Source organism: Oncorhynchus clarkii, chromosome 14, assembly GCF_045791955.1.
Source record: "Oncorhynchus clarkii lewisi isolate Uvic-CL-2024 chromosome 14, UVic_Ocla_1.0, whole genome shotgun sequence".
Lineage (NCBI taxonomy): Eukaryota > Metazoa > Chordata > Actinopteri > Salmoniformes > Salmonidae > Oncorhynchus > Oncorhynchus clarkii.
This window is the reverse complement of record NC_092160.1, coordinates 31,946,688-31,961,526: the sequence shown is the minus strand read 5'-3', so window position 1 is coordinate 31,961,526 and position 14,839 is coordinate 31,946,688. Positions and strand designations below refer to the sequence as shown.

The 14,839-nt window shown below is 43.5% G+C and overlaps 1 protein-coding gene across 15 annotated transcripts in view; it reads right to left on the bottom strand.

Moving 5' to 3' along the window:
* The window catches only part of LOC139366522 (UDP-N-acetylglucosamine--peptide N-acetylglucosaminyltransferase 110 kDa subunit), a 36,090-nt gene that overhangs the window by 12,333 nt on the left and 8,918 nt on the right, over nucleotides 1-14,839 (bottom strand). For 5 of the 15 annotated variants that reach the window (XM_071104103.1, XM_071104108.1, XM_071104109.1 and 2 more), the window contains 9 exons: nucleotides 8,179-8,389; nucleotides 7,490-7,630; nucleotides 5,309-5,409; nucleotides 5,006-5,159; nucleotides 4,645-4,746; nucleotides 4,182-4,379; nucleotides 3,447-3,605; nucleotides 2,576-2,665; nucleotides 2,266-2,391 (listed from right to left, as the gene is read on the bottom strand). In XM_071104103.1, coding sequence (XP_070960204.1) covers nucleotides 2,266-2,391; nucleotides 2,576-2,665; nucleotides 3,447-3,605; nucleotides 4,182-4,379; nucleotides 4,645-4,746; nucleotides 5,006-5,159; nucleotides 5,309-5,409; nucleotides 7,490-7,630; nucleotides 8,179-8,389 — 1,282 coding nt within the window. The remainder of the gene's footprint in view (nucleotides 1-2,265; nucleotides 2,392-2,575; nucleotides 2,666-3,446; nucleotides 3,606-4,181; nucleotides 4,380-4,644; nucleotides 4,747-5,005; nucleotides 5,160-5,308; nucleotides 5,410-7,489; nucleotides 7,631-8,178; nucleotides 8,390-14,839) is intronic. The other 10 variants (XM_071104107.1, XM_071104112.1, XM_071104113.1 and 7 more) reach the window with 3 other exon arrangements.

Here is a 14,839-nt window from a genome sequence, read left to right as displayed (position 1 = left end):
AGATAACAGATATTAAATACATTGTCACATTGTAAGAATTCACTATTTGAAGCGTGTTTTTGACAATTGGGAATTTGGATGGTAATTTATGAGAACGATGTGGAAAAATATCACTTTCGTTTCCACGCTGGAAAGTGCCTTCAGAAAATATTCAGACTGCTTGACCTTTTCCACATTTGGTTACAGTAACCTTATTCTAAAATGTATTCAATCGTTTCTCCCCCCTCAATCTACAAACAATACCCCATAATTGACAAAGCAAAAACAGGTTGAGATATTTTTTGCAAATGAAAAAAGAAACCAAGATTATTCAGACCCTTTACTCAGTACTTTGTTGAAGCACCTTCGGCAGCGATTACAGCCTTGAGTCTTCTTGGGTATGACGCTACACACTTGGCACACAGGTACTTGGGGAGTTTCTCCCATCCCTCTCTGTAGATCCTCTCAAGCTCTGTCAGGCTGGATGGGGAGCGTCGCTGCACAGCTATTTTCAGGCCTCTCCAAAGATGATCGATCAGATTCAAGTCTGAGCTCTGGCTGGGCCACTCAAGGACATTTAGAGATTTGTCCCGGAGCCACTTCTGCGTTGTCTTGGGTGTGTGCTTAGGGGCGTGGTCCTGTTTGAAGGTGAACCTTTGCCCCAGTTTGAGGTCCTGAGCAGGTTTTAAATCAAGGATCTCTGTACTTTGCCTCGATCCTGACTAGTCTCCCAGTCCCCGTCACTGAAAAACATCTCCACAGCATGCTGCCACCACCATGCTTCACCATCGGGATGGTGTCAGGTTTCCTCCAGACGTGACGCATTCAGGCCAAATAGTTCAATCTTGGTTTCATCAGACCAGAGAATCTTGTTTCTCATGGTCTGAGTCTTTAGGTGCCTTTTGGCCAACTCCAAGTGGGCTGCCATGTGCCTTTTACTGAGGAGTGGCTTCCGTCTGGCCACTCTACCATAAAGGCCTGATTGGTGGAGGGCTGCAGAAATTAGTTGGTACCCTTCCCCAGATCTGTGCCATGACACAATCCTGTCTCGGAGCTATGCGGACAATTTCTTAGACCTCATTTGTTCTGACATGCACTGTCAACTGTGGGACGTTATTTAGACAGGTGTGTGCCTTTCCAAATCAAGACTAATCAATTGAATTTATCACAGGTGGACTCCAATTTCTGGAAAGATCAAGGATGATCAATGGAAACAGGATGCATCAGAGAACAATTGAGTCTAATGGCAAAGGGTCTAAATACTTATGGAAATAAGGTATCTGTTTTACATTAATACATTTGCAAAAATTTCTAAAAACCTGTTTTCACTGTCATTATGGGTTATTGTGTGTAGATTGCAGAAAAAAACAATAATCCATTGTAGAATAAGGCTGTAACGTAACAAAATGTGGAAAAGGGGTCTGAATACTTTCCGAAGGCACTATCGTATTGGTAAGTTGTCCCCCCAAAAAAATCTGAATCTGTATCGAACCCATAACACCCATATCGGTTAGGCTAAAATAATAATAAGTGATGAGCAGGCCTATTAAGCGATTTGAGCACCCTTCGAGTCAGGTGCTGAAAGGATTGAAAGGGTTCCACAGTAGAGAAAGGGATCCGTGGCGTTTTATGAACATCAACGCAGACGCGCAGTGAATTCGGATCCTATATCACGTTGGTGGGATGACAAGATTCATGCAGTGCATCAGTTTACCTGCATTCACAATAGAAGTCGTGCGTTTTTTGTAAGCTAAGGACTCGGGACAGTATGGCGAGTAAAAGTGCGTTGTACACGAGCCCCAAGTCCATGACACCGAGGACAGACGTTTTAGCAACCCCTGGTAGAGGTCTGTCTATGGCTGGTCTTGTCAGATTTGGGCCTCTTAAAGTGGTCAAGCCTGCGACCGACGTGCCTCTGCACACACACATCACTCGCACCACCGCCAGACAGAACAAACCACCATTTTACTACCCATAGGCCGTTATAGCCTACTACCCATAGGCCGTTATAGCCTACTACCCATAGGCCGTTATAGCCTACTACCCATAGGCCGTTATAGCCTACTACCCATAGGCCGTTATAGCCTACTACCCATAGGCCGTTATAGCCCAGCCACTAAACAGGGGACACAGGAGTATCACTTAGTACTGACTTTATGACAAAGCAGTGGCCAGTCACTATCAGTCCTGTGCCTCTGGATATAAACCTCTGGATGCCTCCTCCAATATTCTAGGGGGGTAAAATGTATAAGAAACTAACATGGCCAAATAAAGCCTGTATCTCACCTGGATGGGAGCGGGGCGCAGGGCAAACAGCTCGTTGCGGGCTCCTTTGGTATAGCCGTTCATATTGACCAGGATGTGGAGTCCATCCTGATGGATCCTGTCTGCTGCCTTACCGTTACACGGGAGCTGACAGAGGACAGACAGGAGGAGTGGACATGGAGGGAGAGGATTTAAAAATCAGTATTCTCTCTCAGGTGTTGAATGTGGCTTCAGAGTGGCTCTATGTTCTACAGCATAGAGGAAAGGGCGAAGAGAAAATGAAGCTGCTTCTAAAGTACTCAGATTCAGTTCTCCATCTGCGTTAACTCACCTGTGACAGATCAGTGAAGTGATTGGCCTCGGCTACCACTTTAACCCTAAAGTTGGTGTTGTCATCTGGGCTCAGTGCATAGCAGAACACCTGGGGAGGGAAACAACCAGACATGTTATAACCATGTTACGACCAACTGTTAGAACAGATGCACAGCCAGTATAGTATGGCTGTTATATCTCAATTTAAGACGTATTTAAAAAAAACATATATTTTTTTTATAAATAGAATTTAAATGTACCGTTTGGCCACAAATGAATTTGTTAATCCATTATTTATTCAGTTAATAATCCATTATTTATTCAGTTAATAATCCATTATTTATTCAGTTAATAATCCATTATTTATTCATTTAATAATCCATTATTTATTCAGTTAATAATCCATTATTTATTCAGTTAATAATCCATTATTTATTCAGTTAATAATCCATTATTTATTCAGTTAATAATCCATTATTTATTCAGTTAATAATCCATTATTTATTCAGTTAATAATCCATTATTTATTCAGTTAATAATCCATTATTTATTCAGTTAATAATCCATTATTTATTCATTTAATAATCCATTATTTATTCATTTAATAATCCATTATTTATTCATTTAATAATCCATTATTTATTCAGTTAATAATCCATTATTTATTCAGTTAATAATCCATTATTTATTCAGTTAATAATCCATTATTTATTCAGTTAATAATCCATTATTTATTCAGTTAATAATCCATTATTTATTCAGTTAAGTCTCATTGAGAATAAAACATTTGTTCAAATGACAATCAAATCCAGGTGTGAAATCACTGGTTGTTGCCAATCTGCCTGACAACATCTCTAGTGGTAATGAGACAACAGTTAGAAACCGCTCACCTCAAACTTCTCAGAGCTGTGCATGCCGGGGATGGACTGCATGAGGTGGGAGGTGGGGTGGTTCCCGAAGTCAGAGCTGACATATCCTACCCTCAGACGCCCGGCGCTGGCCTTCAGGTCCTTGGGGTACTCAAAGGCCGGCTTGTGGAGCGCATTGATCTGTGGTGGTACAGGAGGGGGGGGGCCGTTAGTTTATCAGCTGTGGTATAGTCTATCTGTGTCCCAAATTGCACCCTATTCCCTATATAGTGCACTATGTAATGACAAGGATGCCATCTGAGACATAACCCAAGGCTCTCTTCCAAACAAATCTACACTAGCATCCTACTTTGAATGATTGCTAGTATGGACATTGGAACATCATAGCCTGTCAGATAATGACCTTAAAACTAGCTACTTTCAGGTGGTCCAACTAGACAAGACAGAATAAAACCAGATCACTCGTCCATAACACCGTTACAACTAGCCTGAACCTGTCCTAACTAACAGCCAACTAACCACACAAACCAAACTCCTCTTAACCCATCTATGACTGAACCAACCTCTTTACCCTGCAAGCAACCCAAGGCTGCTTTTTACTGCTTATTTTTAACCAAACAAAAGACTACTAATAAGTTTCCTTCAAAATGTACCAGACGAGTAACTTCCAAGCCATCCTGTCTTACCGTTTACCCGTTACCATGCAAGCACCCCAGCCCAACTTTCACCTGAATAAAAGGTCAATACTGTACTTGCTTTGATGAGGGCCTGTACCTTGTCCAGACAGAGGTTGCCGTGCCTCTCAGCGATGGCCTTGCGGAAGCCGTGAGAGAGGGGGTACAGCATGCTGTGGTGGGGGTGCACCGAGGGCAGGCGGTTCTTATCCAACTGGTCAGCCACGATGCTCACCAGCTTCTTCATACGATCATCATAGTCTGTCCAGTCACACACAATCTGGGGAGAGAGACAGCTGTGTTGAGTGTGTTTGTGAGAGATGTTTGAGGCAGTCTGAAATGTAAATCAGAGAAACGTAATACAGGAGCAGCAACTCTTGGGCCTTACTTGGCTACTCTCTGGTAATGTCTCACATCAATACATTCATTATACTCAAGTTACAGTTGAGTCTCAAATCAGGATTTGGCTTCAAGTGTATCTGCAGTAACTTGGCACAGGAGACGTGTGTGTGTGTGTGTGTGTGTGTGTGTGTGTGTGTGTATACCTGCAGGCAGTGTGCCAGGTTGCAGTAGGCATCAGGGAAGTCAGGCTTCAGTTTCAGGGCAGTACGGTAAGATGCAATGGCTTCTGGGATGTTACCAGAGTCCTGGGGGGGGGGGGGAGATTAACATATTATAATAAAGGAATCATAAGACAACTTACTTTATAAATACAAGCATTTTAATATTTTCATGAATTAAATAACTAAATTGCAGAGAATAGGTGAATTTGGCCCTGCGGAATATTAGTGACAGAAAAAAAAAAGAGTAATACCAATCCCAAATCAACTTCACTGCACTTCTGTAGGTCTGATAGGAGTTGATTTAGGATTGTGGGAAATAACAGACATGGCAGGTGAAAGTCACCTTGTGTATGGAGGCCAGGTTAGAGTGAGCGTCAGCGAAGGCAGGGTTGATCTGGATGGCTCTGGTGTAACACTGTAGAGCTCCCTGGATATCCTGCATCTCCTTCAGAGTGTTGCCCATGTTGGAGTAGGCATCAGCAAACGTAGGGCTGATTCTACAGACACACAAACAATTCAGTAGGACGCCAAACAACTCCATTCAGAACCTTGAAACACAGTCCCTGAAAGTGTATCTATGGAGTGTCAAACCAACGAGATGAAAGAGAGAGCGAGACAGAGAGAGGGTGTGTGTGTGTCTGCTGACCTGATGGCCTCTTTGTAGTGCATGAGGGCCTCCTGGAGTTTCCCCTGCTGCTGCAGAACGCTGGCCAGGTTAGAGTGGGCCGCAGCAAACTCTGGAAACACCTGAAGACACCAACCACACAGGTTATAGGGTGCCCAATCAAATACACAATTTGACCAATATGTTAACTGTGTAGACATTTCTAAATGAAAGCTTATGGTCGAAACGTCATGTCTCTATCATAATCCGTTCAAAAGAAGAGTTTTCACCCTTGTAGAATTATTTTTAATTTTAAATACATTTTTTTTTAATCTGGGAAACGGCATCAGCTAGTCTGGATTCTGTCCAGAATAAAGGCTACCTGCCAGCTCACTGTTGATCTGGTCATCCTTTTTAATCAAATCTGCAGGACATAAAATGAGGCAAGACGGTCCATATTGAGACACGTATTTCCATATTTTAGTATACGTTTCCACGTCGATGTGAAATTCCTGTTATTTTCAGTAGATTTCTCACATAAACAAGCATCTGAGGATGTGAGATGTCATTGGAGCCCTGAGCATAAACCAATATTTGGATTAACAAAGGCTTTCAAATTCAACTCGGCCCGTGTCATAAATGTAGCTGTAAATGTAACGACCAGAAAATGTAAAATTCTCAAAAGTTGCGGTGAGAAACCTGCGCCTGTCATGCCCTCTGTTCCATGCCAGCCAACCTCAGGCACATTCTCACAGGGTGTAAAACAAGCCAAATTTCACCAGGCTCACTGTTCATGAACTCTTGGAAGTGCTTGCACAAAGGATAGTAACATCTCATCATCCTGTGTTCTTGGAATCAGAGCTAAGTGCTTATTATGAGATGTATTACGTTACAAAAAAAAACCTTTCTTGGAAATGATATTAATTACACAGTGCATTTGGAAAGTATTCAGACCCCTCATTCTTACATTACAGCCTTATTCTAAAATATATTAAATGGTTTCCCCCCCTCATCAATCTACACCCCATAACGACAAAGAAAACGTATTTTAGCAAATTCATTCAAAATAAAAAAACAGAAATATCACATTAACATAAGTATTCAGACCCTTTACTCAGTACTTGGTTGAAGCACCTTTGGCAGCGATTACAGCCTTGAGTCTTCTCGGGTACGAGCGCTACAAGATTGGCACACCTGTATTTGAGGAGTTTCTCCCATTCTTCTCTGCAGATCCTCTCAAGTTGTCAGGTTGGATGGGGAGCATTGCTGCACAGCTATTTTCAGGTCTCTCCAGAGATGTTAGATCGGGGTCAAGTCCGGGCTCTGGCTGGGCCAATTAAGGACATGAGACTTGTCCCGAAGCCACGCCTGTGTTGTCTTAGCTGCGTGCTTAGGGTCTTTGTCCTGTTGGAAGGTGAACCTTCACCCCAGTCTGAGGTCCTGAGCACTCTGGAGCAGGTTTTCATCAAGGATCTCTCTGTACTTCACTCCGTTCATCTTTCCCTTGATCCTGACTAGTCTCCCAGTCCCTGCCGCTGTAAAACATCCCCAAGCATGATGCTGCCACCACCATGCTTCACCATAAGGATGGTGCCAGGTTGCCTCCAGAGGTGACGCTTGGCATTCAGGCCAAAGAGTTCAATCTTGGTTTTATCAGACCAGAGAACCTTGTTTCTCATGGTCCGAGTCTTTAGGTGCCTTTTGGCAAACTCCAAGCGGGCTGTCATGTGCCTTTTACTGAAGAGTGGCTTCACAGTCCACTGTTCTTGGGGACCGTCAATGCTGCAGAAATTTGTTGGTACCCTTCCCCAGATCTGTGCCTTGACACAATCCTATCTCGGAGCTCTCTGGACAATTCCTTTGACCTCGTGGCTTGGTTTTTGCTCTGACTGTCAACAGTGGGACCTTATATAGACAGGTGTGTGCCTTTCCAAATAAATGTCTAAAAACCAATTTTTGCTTTGTCATTGTGGGGTATTATGTATAGATGGATGAGGAAACATTTTAGAATAAGGCTGTAACGTAACAACATGTGGAAAAGGGGTCTGAATACTTTCCGAAGGCACTATGTTCGAGAAAGACCTCGCTGAACGATTCAGAACACTAATAATCATTTGTCTTGGTAAAATGTATTTTATATGTCAGGTAAGAAGAAGGGGAGGAAGAGATACTTTTCAATGCTTTTTATGAGCATTCTGCCATAGTTATGGTTATCCGTCTCACCTCCAGGGCCTTCCTGTAGAGCTGGACGGCGTCCTCAATGTTGCCCTGCTCCCTCTTGATGTTGGCCAGGTTGTTGAGAGAGTCTGCGTGGGTGGGACACAGACGCAGGGCCGTGTTGTAACACTCCTCAGCCTCGGATACCTGGGAGAGACGGGGTTAAACCACACACACACACATTCACAGATAAAGACAAAACACTCAGATACAGACAGACACCCCCCTCATACAGGAAAAATATACATTTTCGTACAGACAGACACCAAGGCCCAGACAGGGCCAATAGAAAAAGGGAGACCCCAACAGAGACAACAGCTACACAAACACTGCTAACTGAAAGCTGGAACCCTGTTTGTAGCTGAACAGGGGATGCTTGCACTTCCCAAAATAATCTTTCTGTCTGAAACACTGTTGAAAGGGATGGCCTATCAACAATCATGAAACAGACCAGCTGGAAGACCAAGATGTCATGCATTTCTATCTAACCACACCCAGTCTGATCTCCTCTCTGTATATGTGGAGAAAACAACACCCCCCCCCCCCCCCCCCCACATATCTCCTAAATTAGGTCAAGGAAGGCACGACAGACATGGCATGCACGGGGCACAGCCTGGTGGGACCGTCATGCCTCTCACACTGGCAGTTGGGATGCAGAATAACGGAGCAGTGTCTCACTGCTTGGACACACACACCGTGTTCTTCCTTACATTGCCCTTCTCCTTGAGGGCGTTGGCCAGGTTACAGTAGGCGTCGGGGAAGTGGGGCTGCAGCTCGATGGCGCGGCGGTACGTGTCGATGGCCAGGTCGATAAGACCCTGCTCGTAGTAGACGCACGCCAGGTTGCCGTGGACGACGGCGTGGTTCGGGCTCAGGCTGAGGGCACGCAGGTAGCCAGCCACCGCTCTGAATGGTTGGAAAAAGAGAGAAGGGTGGGTAAACGCTAGTAGTAATAGTAGGTACTAAAGGCTGAGGACTCAGGTAGCCAGCCATGCATGGATACAGAGAGGAGAGTAGAGTGGCACTAGTGATGTGATGTGTAGAGTGGTACTGGTGATGTGTAGAGTAGTGTGGTACTGGTGATGTGTAGAGGAGAGTAGAGTGGTACTAGTGATGTGTAGAGGAGAGTAGAGTGGTACTGGTGATGTGTAGAGTGGTACTAGTGATGTGGAGAGGAGAGTAGAGTGGTACTGGTGATGTGTAGAGTGGTACTGGTGATGTGTAGAGTGGTACTGGTGATGTGTAGAGTGGTACTGGTGATGTGTAGAGTGGTACTGGTGATGTGTAGAGTGGTACTAGTGATGTGTAGAGTGGTACTAGTGATGTGTAGAGTGGTACTAGTGATGTGTAGAGGAGTAGAGTGGTACTAGTGATGTGTAGAGGAGAGTAGAGTGGTACTAGTGATGTGGAGAGTGGTACTAGTGATGTGGAGAGTGGTACTAGTGATGTGTAGAGGAGAGTAGAGTGGTACTAGTGATGTGTAGAGGAGAGTAGAGTGGTACTAGTGATGTGTAGAGGAGAGTAGAGTGGTACTAGTGATGTGTAGAGGAGAGTAGAGTGGTACTAGTGATGTGTAGAGGAGAGTAGAGTGGTACTAGTGATGTGTAGAGGAGAGTAGAGTGGTACTGGTGATGTGTAGAGGAGAGTAGAGTGGTACTGGTGATGTGGAGAGTGGTACTAGTGATGTGTAGAGGAGAGTAGAGTGGTACTGGTGATGTGTAGAGGAGAGTAGAGTGGTACTGGTGATGTGGAGAGTGATACTAGTGATGTGGAGAGTGGTACTGGTGATGTGGAGAGTGGTACTGGTGATGTGGAGAGGAGAGTAGAGTGGTACTGGTGATGTGGAGAGGAGAGTGGTACTAGTGATGTGGAGAGTGGTACTAGTAATGTGGAGAGTGGTACTAGTGATGTGTAGAGGAGAGTAGAGTGGTACTGGTGCTACTGAGCTGTAGCTTCTCATCAGGTCTCCCTTGTAAAATAAGTATTTGTTAAGGCGGTGGCCACCACCCAACCCATGATTTCTTATAAACCGACAACTTTTGAACATCAGATCGGCAGTTAGCGCAATTCCACCTTACACTTCCAACTCATCTGCCCTGTAATTCCAACCCAATTTTTGGGCAAACCAAGAAGAAACAGACGTTAGAGGCTAGAGAGGGGATACTGGCGAGATTAAGGCGACAGGAGAACCAGCCACCCTTTCCCTCAATTCTACTAGTCACTTCAAAAGAGGGATGGATGAACTTTGATGGCGGATTTGCAACCAACGGGACTCTAGAAACTGCAATATTCTCTGCTCTTTTTAAACATGGCTCTTGGAAAAGATCCATCCCCTCCCCCTCTTCATCAACAACAACAACTGGTGTGCTGACTCGAGGACGGTGGAATCGTCCATTGTTCACCAGTCTTGGAATACATGGTCAAATGCCAACCTTTTACCTCACGAGTGAGTTTGTTGTCATCGTGACTGTTGTCACGGAGAGGAAAAATAGCAGGCAGGCAGGCACTTAACTGTAAGAGGCTATAACCAAAAAGGAAAACTTACATCGAGGCTTTTGCCAGCAATTTTAATTCCGCATCATTAACATGTTTGAGATAGGGGGCAGTATATTCACTTTCGGATGAAAAGCATGCCCAGAGTAAACTGCCTGCTACTCAGGCCCAGAAGCGAATATATGCATATTGTTAGTAGATTTGACACTCTGAAGTTTCTAAAACTGTTTGAATGATGTCTGTGTGTATAACAGAACTCATATGGCAGGCGAAAACCTGAGGTTTGTAGTTTTTCAAGGGATTGCCTATCCAATATAGTGTAAATGGGGTCGTATTGCACTTACTAAGGCTTCCACTAGATGTCAACAGTCTTCACAACGTTTCAGGCTTCTACTGTGAAGGGGGAGCGAATAAGAGGTGTTTGAACCAGGGGTCTGGCAGAAAGCCATTAGTTTAGTCACGCGCACGGCCGTGAGCACGAGCTCCGTTCCGTTTCATTTCTAAAGACAAAGGAATTGTCCGGTTGGAATATTATTGAAGATTTATGATAAAAACATCTTAAAGATTGATTATGTACATCGTTTGACATGTTTCTACAAACTGTAATGGAATGTTTTAACTTTGATGTATTTGGACATAAAGATGAACTATCGAACAAAACAAACATTTATTGTGGAACTGGGATTCTGGGGGTGCATTCTGATGACGATCAAAGGTAAGTGAATATTTATAACTCTATTTCTGACTGTTACTGACTCCACAACATGGCGGGTATCTGTATGGCTTGTTTGTGTGGCTGAGCACTGTCTCAGATTATTGCATGGTGTTCTTTTTCCGTAAAACTTTTTTGAAAATCAGACACAGCGGTTGCATTAAGGAGAAGTATATCTTTAATTCTATGCATAAGACTTGTATCTTTTATCAAAGTTTATGATGAGTATTTCTGTAAATTGATGTGGCTCTCTGCAAATCCGGCAGATGTTTTCGAGGCACAACATTACTGAACATAATGCGCCAATGTAAACAGATTTTTGGATATAAATATGAACTTTACCGAACAAAACATACATGTATTGTGTAACATGAAGTCCTATGAGTGTCATCTGATGAAGATCAAAGGTTAGTGATTAATTTTCTCTATTTGTGCTTTTTGTGACTCTCTTAGGCTGGAAAATGGCTGTATGTTTTGGTGTATTGCACTTGTGATTGTATGAAAGTTAAATATTTCTAAAAAATATTTTTGAATTTTGCCATTTCTCTGCCATTTCAGCAGATGTTGTAGCCTTAAGATTAAGACAAATAAAATACAATAAAATGCAAATGAATTACTTAAAAATCATACAATGTGATTTTCTGCATTTTTGTTTTAGATGCCGTCTCTCACAGTTGAAGTGTACCTATGATAAAAATTACAGACCTCTACATGCTTTGTAAGTAGGAAAACCTGCAAAATCGGCAGTGTATCAAATACTTGTTCTCCCCACTGTACATATAGTATCGATCCAGTATCCCTGCACATTGTAAATATGGTAGTGGAACAGACCTTGTATATAGTATATGTACTTCATCATGTTAATTCTTATTTTATATCTTGTGGGTTTTTGTTCTGTTCTACCTTGGTATTTTTAGTATGACATTGCTATTGATTACGGCATAGTTGGGGTTAGAGCTTGCAAGAAATGCCTTTCACTGTACTTGTGCATGTGACATTAAAAACGTAACCAAAAAGTCCCATTGAGTTCAGAAGTTAAAGGTGCAATATGCAGAAATCGCTCTGCCATATCCTGGTTGCTGAAATGATAATAGTTCCCCTAATTTCAGTTTGTGACAAAACAAGCCAGAGAATCATTACACCATCTAAACCGCTGTGAAATGTATTTTCCATAACCAAAAATACTATTTTCAGCTGGTGTACAAAACCATAAGCACGAGAAGTATAAAAATAGCACACATACAGCGCCTTCCTAGTTTGTTGCATTAAAACCTGTAATTGAAATTGATTTTTATTTGGATTTCATGTAAATGGACAGAGACAAAACTGTCCAAATTGGTGAAGTGAAAAAAATCAAAAGCAACAGTCAGTATATGGTGTGGCCACCAGCTGCATTAAGTACTGCCAGTTCTTATTGTGAGATGTTACCCCACTCTTCCACCAAGGCCCCTGCAAGTTCCCAGACATTTCTGTGGGGAATGGCCCTAGCCCTCACCCTCCGATCCAACAGGTCCCAGACGTACCAGTCCTGTCTGGTCCAGCGAAGGTGGGTTTGTGCCCATAGGTGACGTTGTTGCCGGTGATGTCTGGTGAGGACCTGCCTTACAACAGGCCTACAATCCCTCAGTCCAGCCTCTCTCAGCCTATTGCTGACAGTCTAGGCACTGACTGAGGGATTGTGCGTTCCTGGTATAACTCAGGCAGTTGTTGCCATCCTGTACCTGTCCCGCAGGTGTGATGTTCGGATGTATCGATCATGTGCAGGTGTTGTTACACGTGGTCTGTACCTGCGAGGTACAGCTGTACGTCCTGTCTCCCTGCAGCGCTGTCTTAGGCGTCTCACAGTACGGACATTGCAAATAAATTGCCCTGGCCACATCTGCAGTCCCCATGCCTCCTTGCAGCATGCCTAAGGCACGTTCACACAGATGAGCAGGGACCCGGGACATCTTTCTTTTGGTGTTTTTCCAGAGTCAGTAGAAAGGCCTCTTCAGTGTCCTAAGTTTTCATAACTGTGACCTTAATTGCCTACCGTCTGTAAGCTGTTAGTGTCTTAACGACCGTTCCACAGGTGCATGTTCATAATTGTTTATGGGTCATTGAACAAGCATGGGAAACAGTGTTCAAACCCTTTACAATGAAGATCTGTGAAGTTATTTGGATTTTTACAAATGATCTTTGAAAGACAGGGTCCTGAAAAAGGGACGTTCATTTTTGTTTTGCTAAGTTTATACACCTGTTCTGAAAGGCCCCAGAGTCTGCAAAACGACTCAGCAAGGGGCACAACCAAGCAAGCAGCACCATAAAGACCAAGGAGCTCTCCAAACAGGCCAGGGACAAAGTTGTGGAGAAGTACAGATCAGGGTTGGGTTATAAAATAAATATCAGAAACTGAACATCCCACAGAGCACCATTAAATCCATTATTTAAAAATGGAAAGAATACGGCACCACAACAAACCTGCCAAGAGAGGGCCGCCCACCAAAACACGTGGAACAGGCAAGGAGGGCATTAATCAGAGAGGCAACAAAGAGACCAAAGATAATCCTGAAGGAGCTGCAAAGCTCTACAGCGGAGATTGGAGTATCTGTCCATAGGACCACTTTAAGCCGCACACTCCACAGAGCTGGGCTTTACAGAAGAGTGGCCAGAAAAAAAGTCATTGCTTAAAGAAAAGAAATAAGCAAACACGTTTGGTGTTCGCCAAAAGGCATGCGAGACTCCGCAAACATATGGAAGAAGGTACTCTGGTTAGAAGAGACTAAAATTGAGCTTTTTGGCCATCAAGGATAACGCTATGTCTGTCGCAAACCCAACACCTCTCATCACCCCGAGAACATCATGATGTTTTTCCATCGACAGGGCCTGGGAAACTGGTCAGAATTTAAGGAATGATGGATGGTGCTAAATACTGGGAAATTCTTGAGGGAAACTTGTTTCAGTCTTCAAGAGATTTGAGACTGGGACGGAGGTTCACCTTCCAGCAGGACAATGACCCTAAGCATACTGCTAAAGCAACACTCAAGTGGTTTATGGGGAAACATTTAAATGTCTTTGAAAGGCCTAGTCAAAGCCCAGACCTCAATCCAATTGAGAATCTGTGGTATGACTTAAAGATTGCTGTACACCAGCGGAATCCATCCAACTTGAAGGAGCTGGAACAGTTTTGCCTTGAGGAATGGGCAAAAATCCCAGTGGCTAGATGTGCCAAGCTTATATACATACCCCAAGAGACTTGCAGCTGTAATTGCTGCAGAAGGTGGCTCTACAAACTTTGGCGATGTCATTTACAAAATAGCCTCCAACACTCTACTCAGCAAACTGGATGCAGTCCATCACAGTGCAATCCGTTTTGTCACCAAAGCCCCATATACCACCCACCACTGCAACCTGTATGCTCCAAATCAGCTGGCCCTCGCTACATATTCTTCACCAGACCCACAATCTAGGTCATCTATAAGTCTATGCTAGGTAAAGCTCCGCCTTATCTCAGCTCACCGGTCACGATAACAACACCCACCCGTAACACGCGCTCCAGCAGGTATATCTCACTGGTCATCCCCAAACCCAACACTTCCTTTGGCCGCCTTTCCTTCCAGTTCTCTGCTGCCATTGACTGGAACAAATTGCAAAGATAGCTGAAGCTGGAGACTTCTATTTCCCTCACTAACTTTAAACATCAGCTATCCGAGCAGCTAACCGATCGCTGCAGCTGTACATAGCCCATCTAATCTACCTACCTCATCCCCATATCGTTTTTTCATCGTACTTATATCGTACTTTTCTGCTCTTTTGCACACCAGTATTCTACTTGCACATCGTCATCTGCATATCTAAAACTCCAGTGTTAATTTTCTAAATTGTAATTACTTGCTACTATGGCCTATTTGCCTTAACTTCTCACACCATTTGCACACACTGTATATAGACTATTTTTTTCTATTGTGTTATTGACTGTCTGCTTGTTTATTCCATGTGTAACTCTTGTCGTTTGTGTCGCACTGCTTTATCTTGGCCAGGTCGCAGTTGTAAATGAGAACTTGTTCTCAACTAACCTACCTGGTAAAATAAAGGTGAAAAAAATAATACAATTGACTTTTTTTGGGGGGGGGGATAGTTATGCAAGGTCAAGTTCTGTTTTGTCTTTGTTT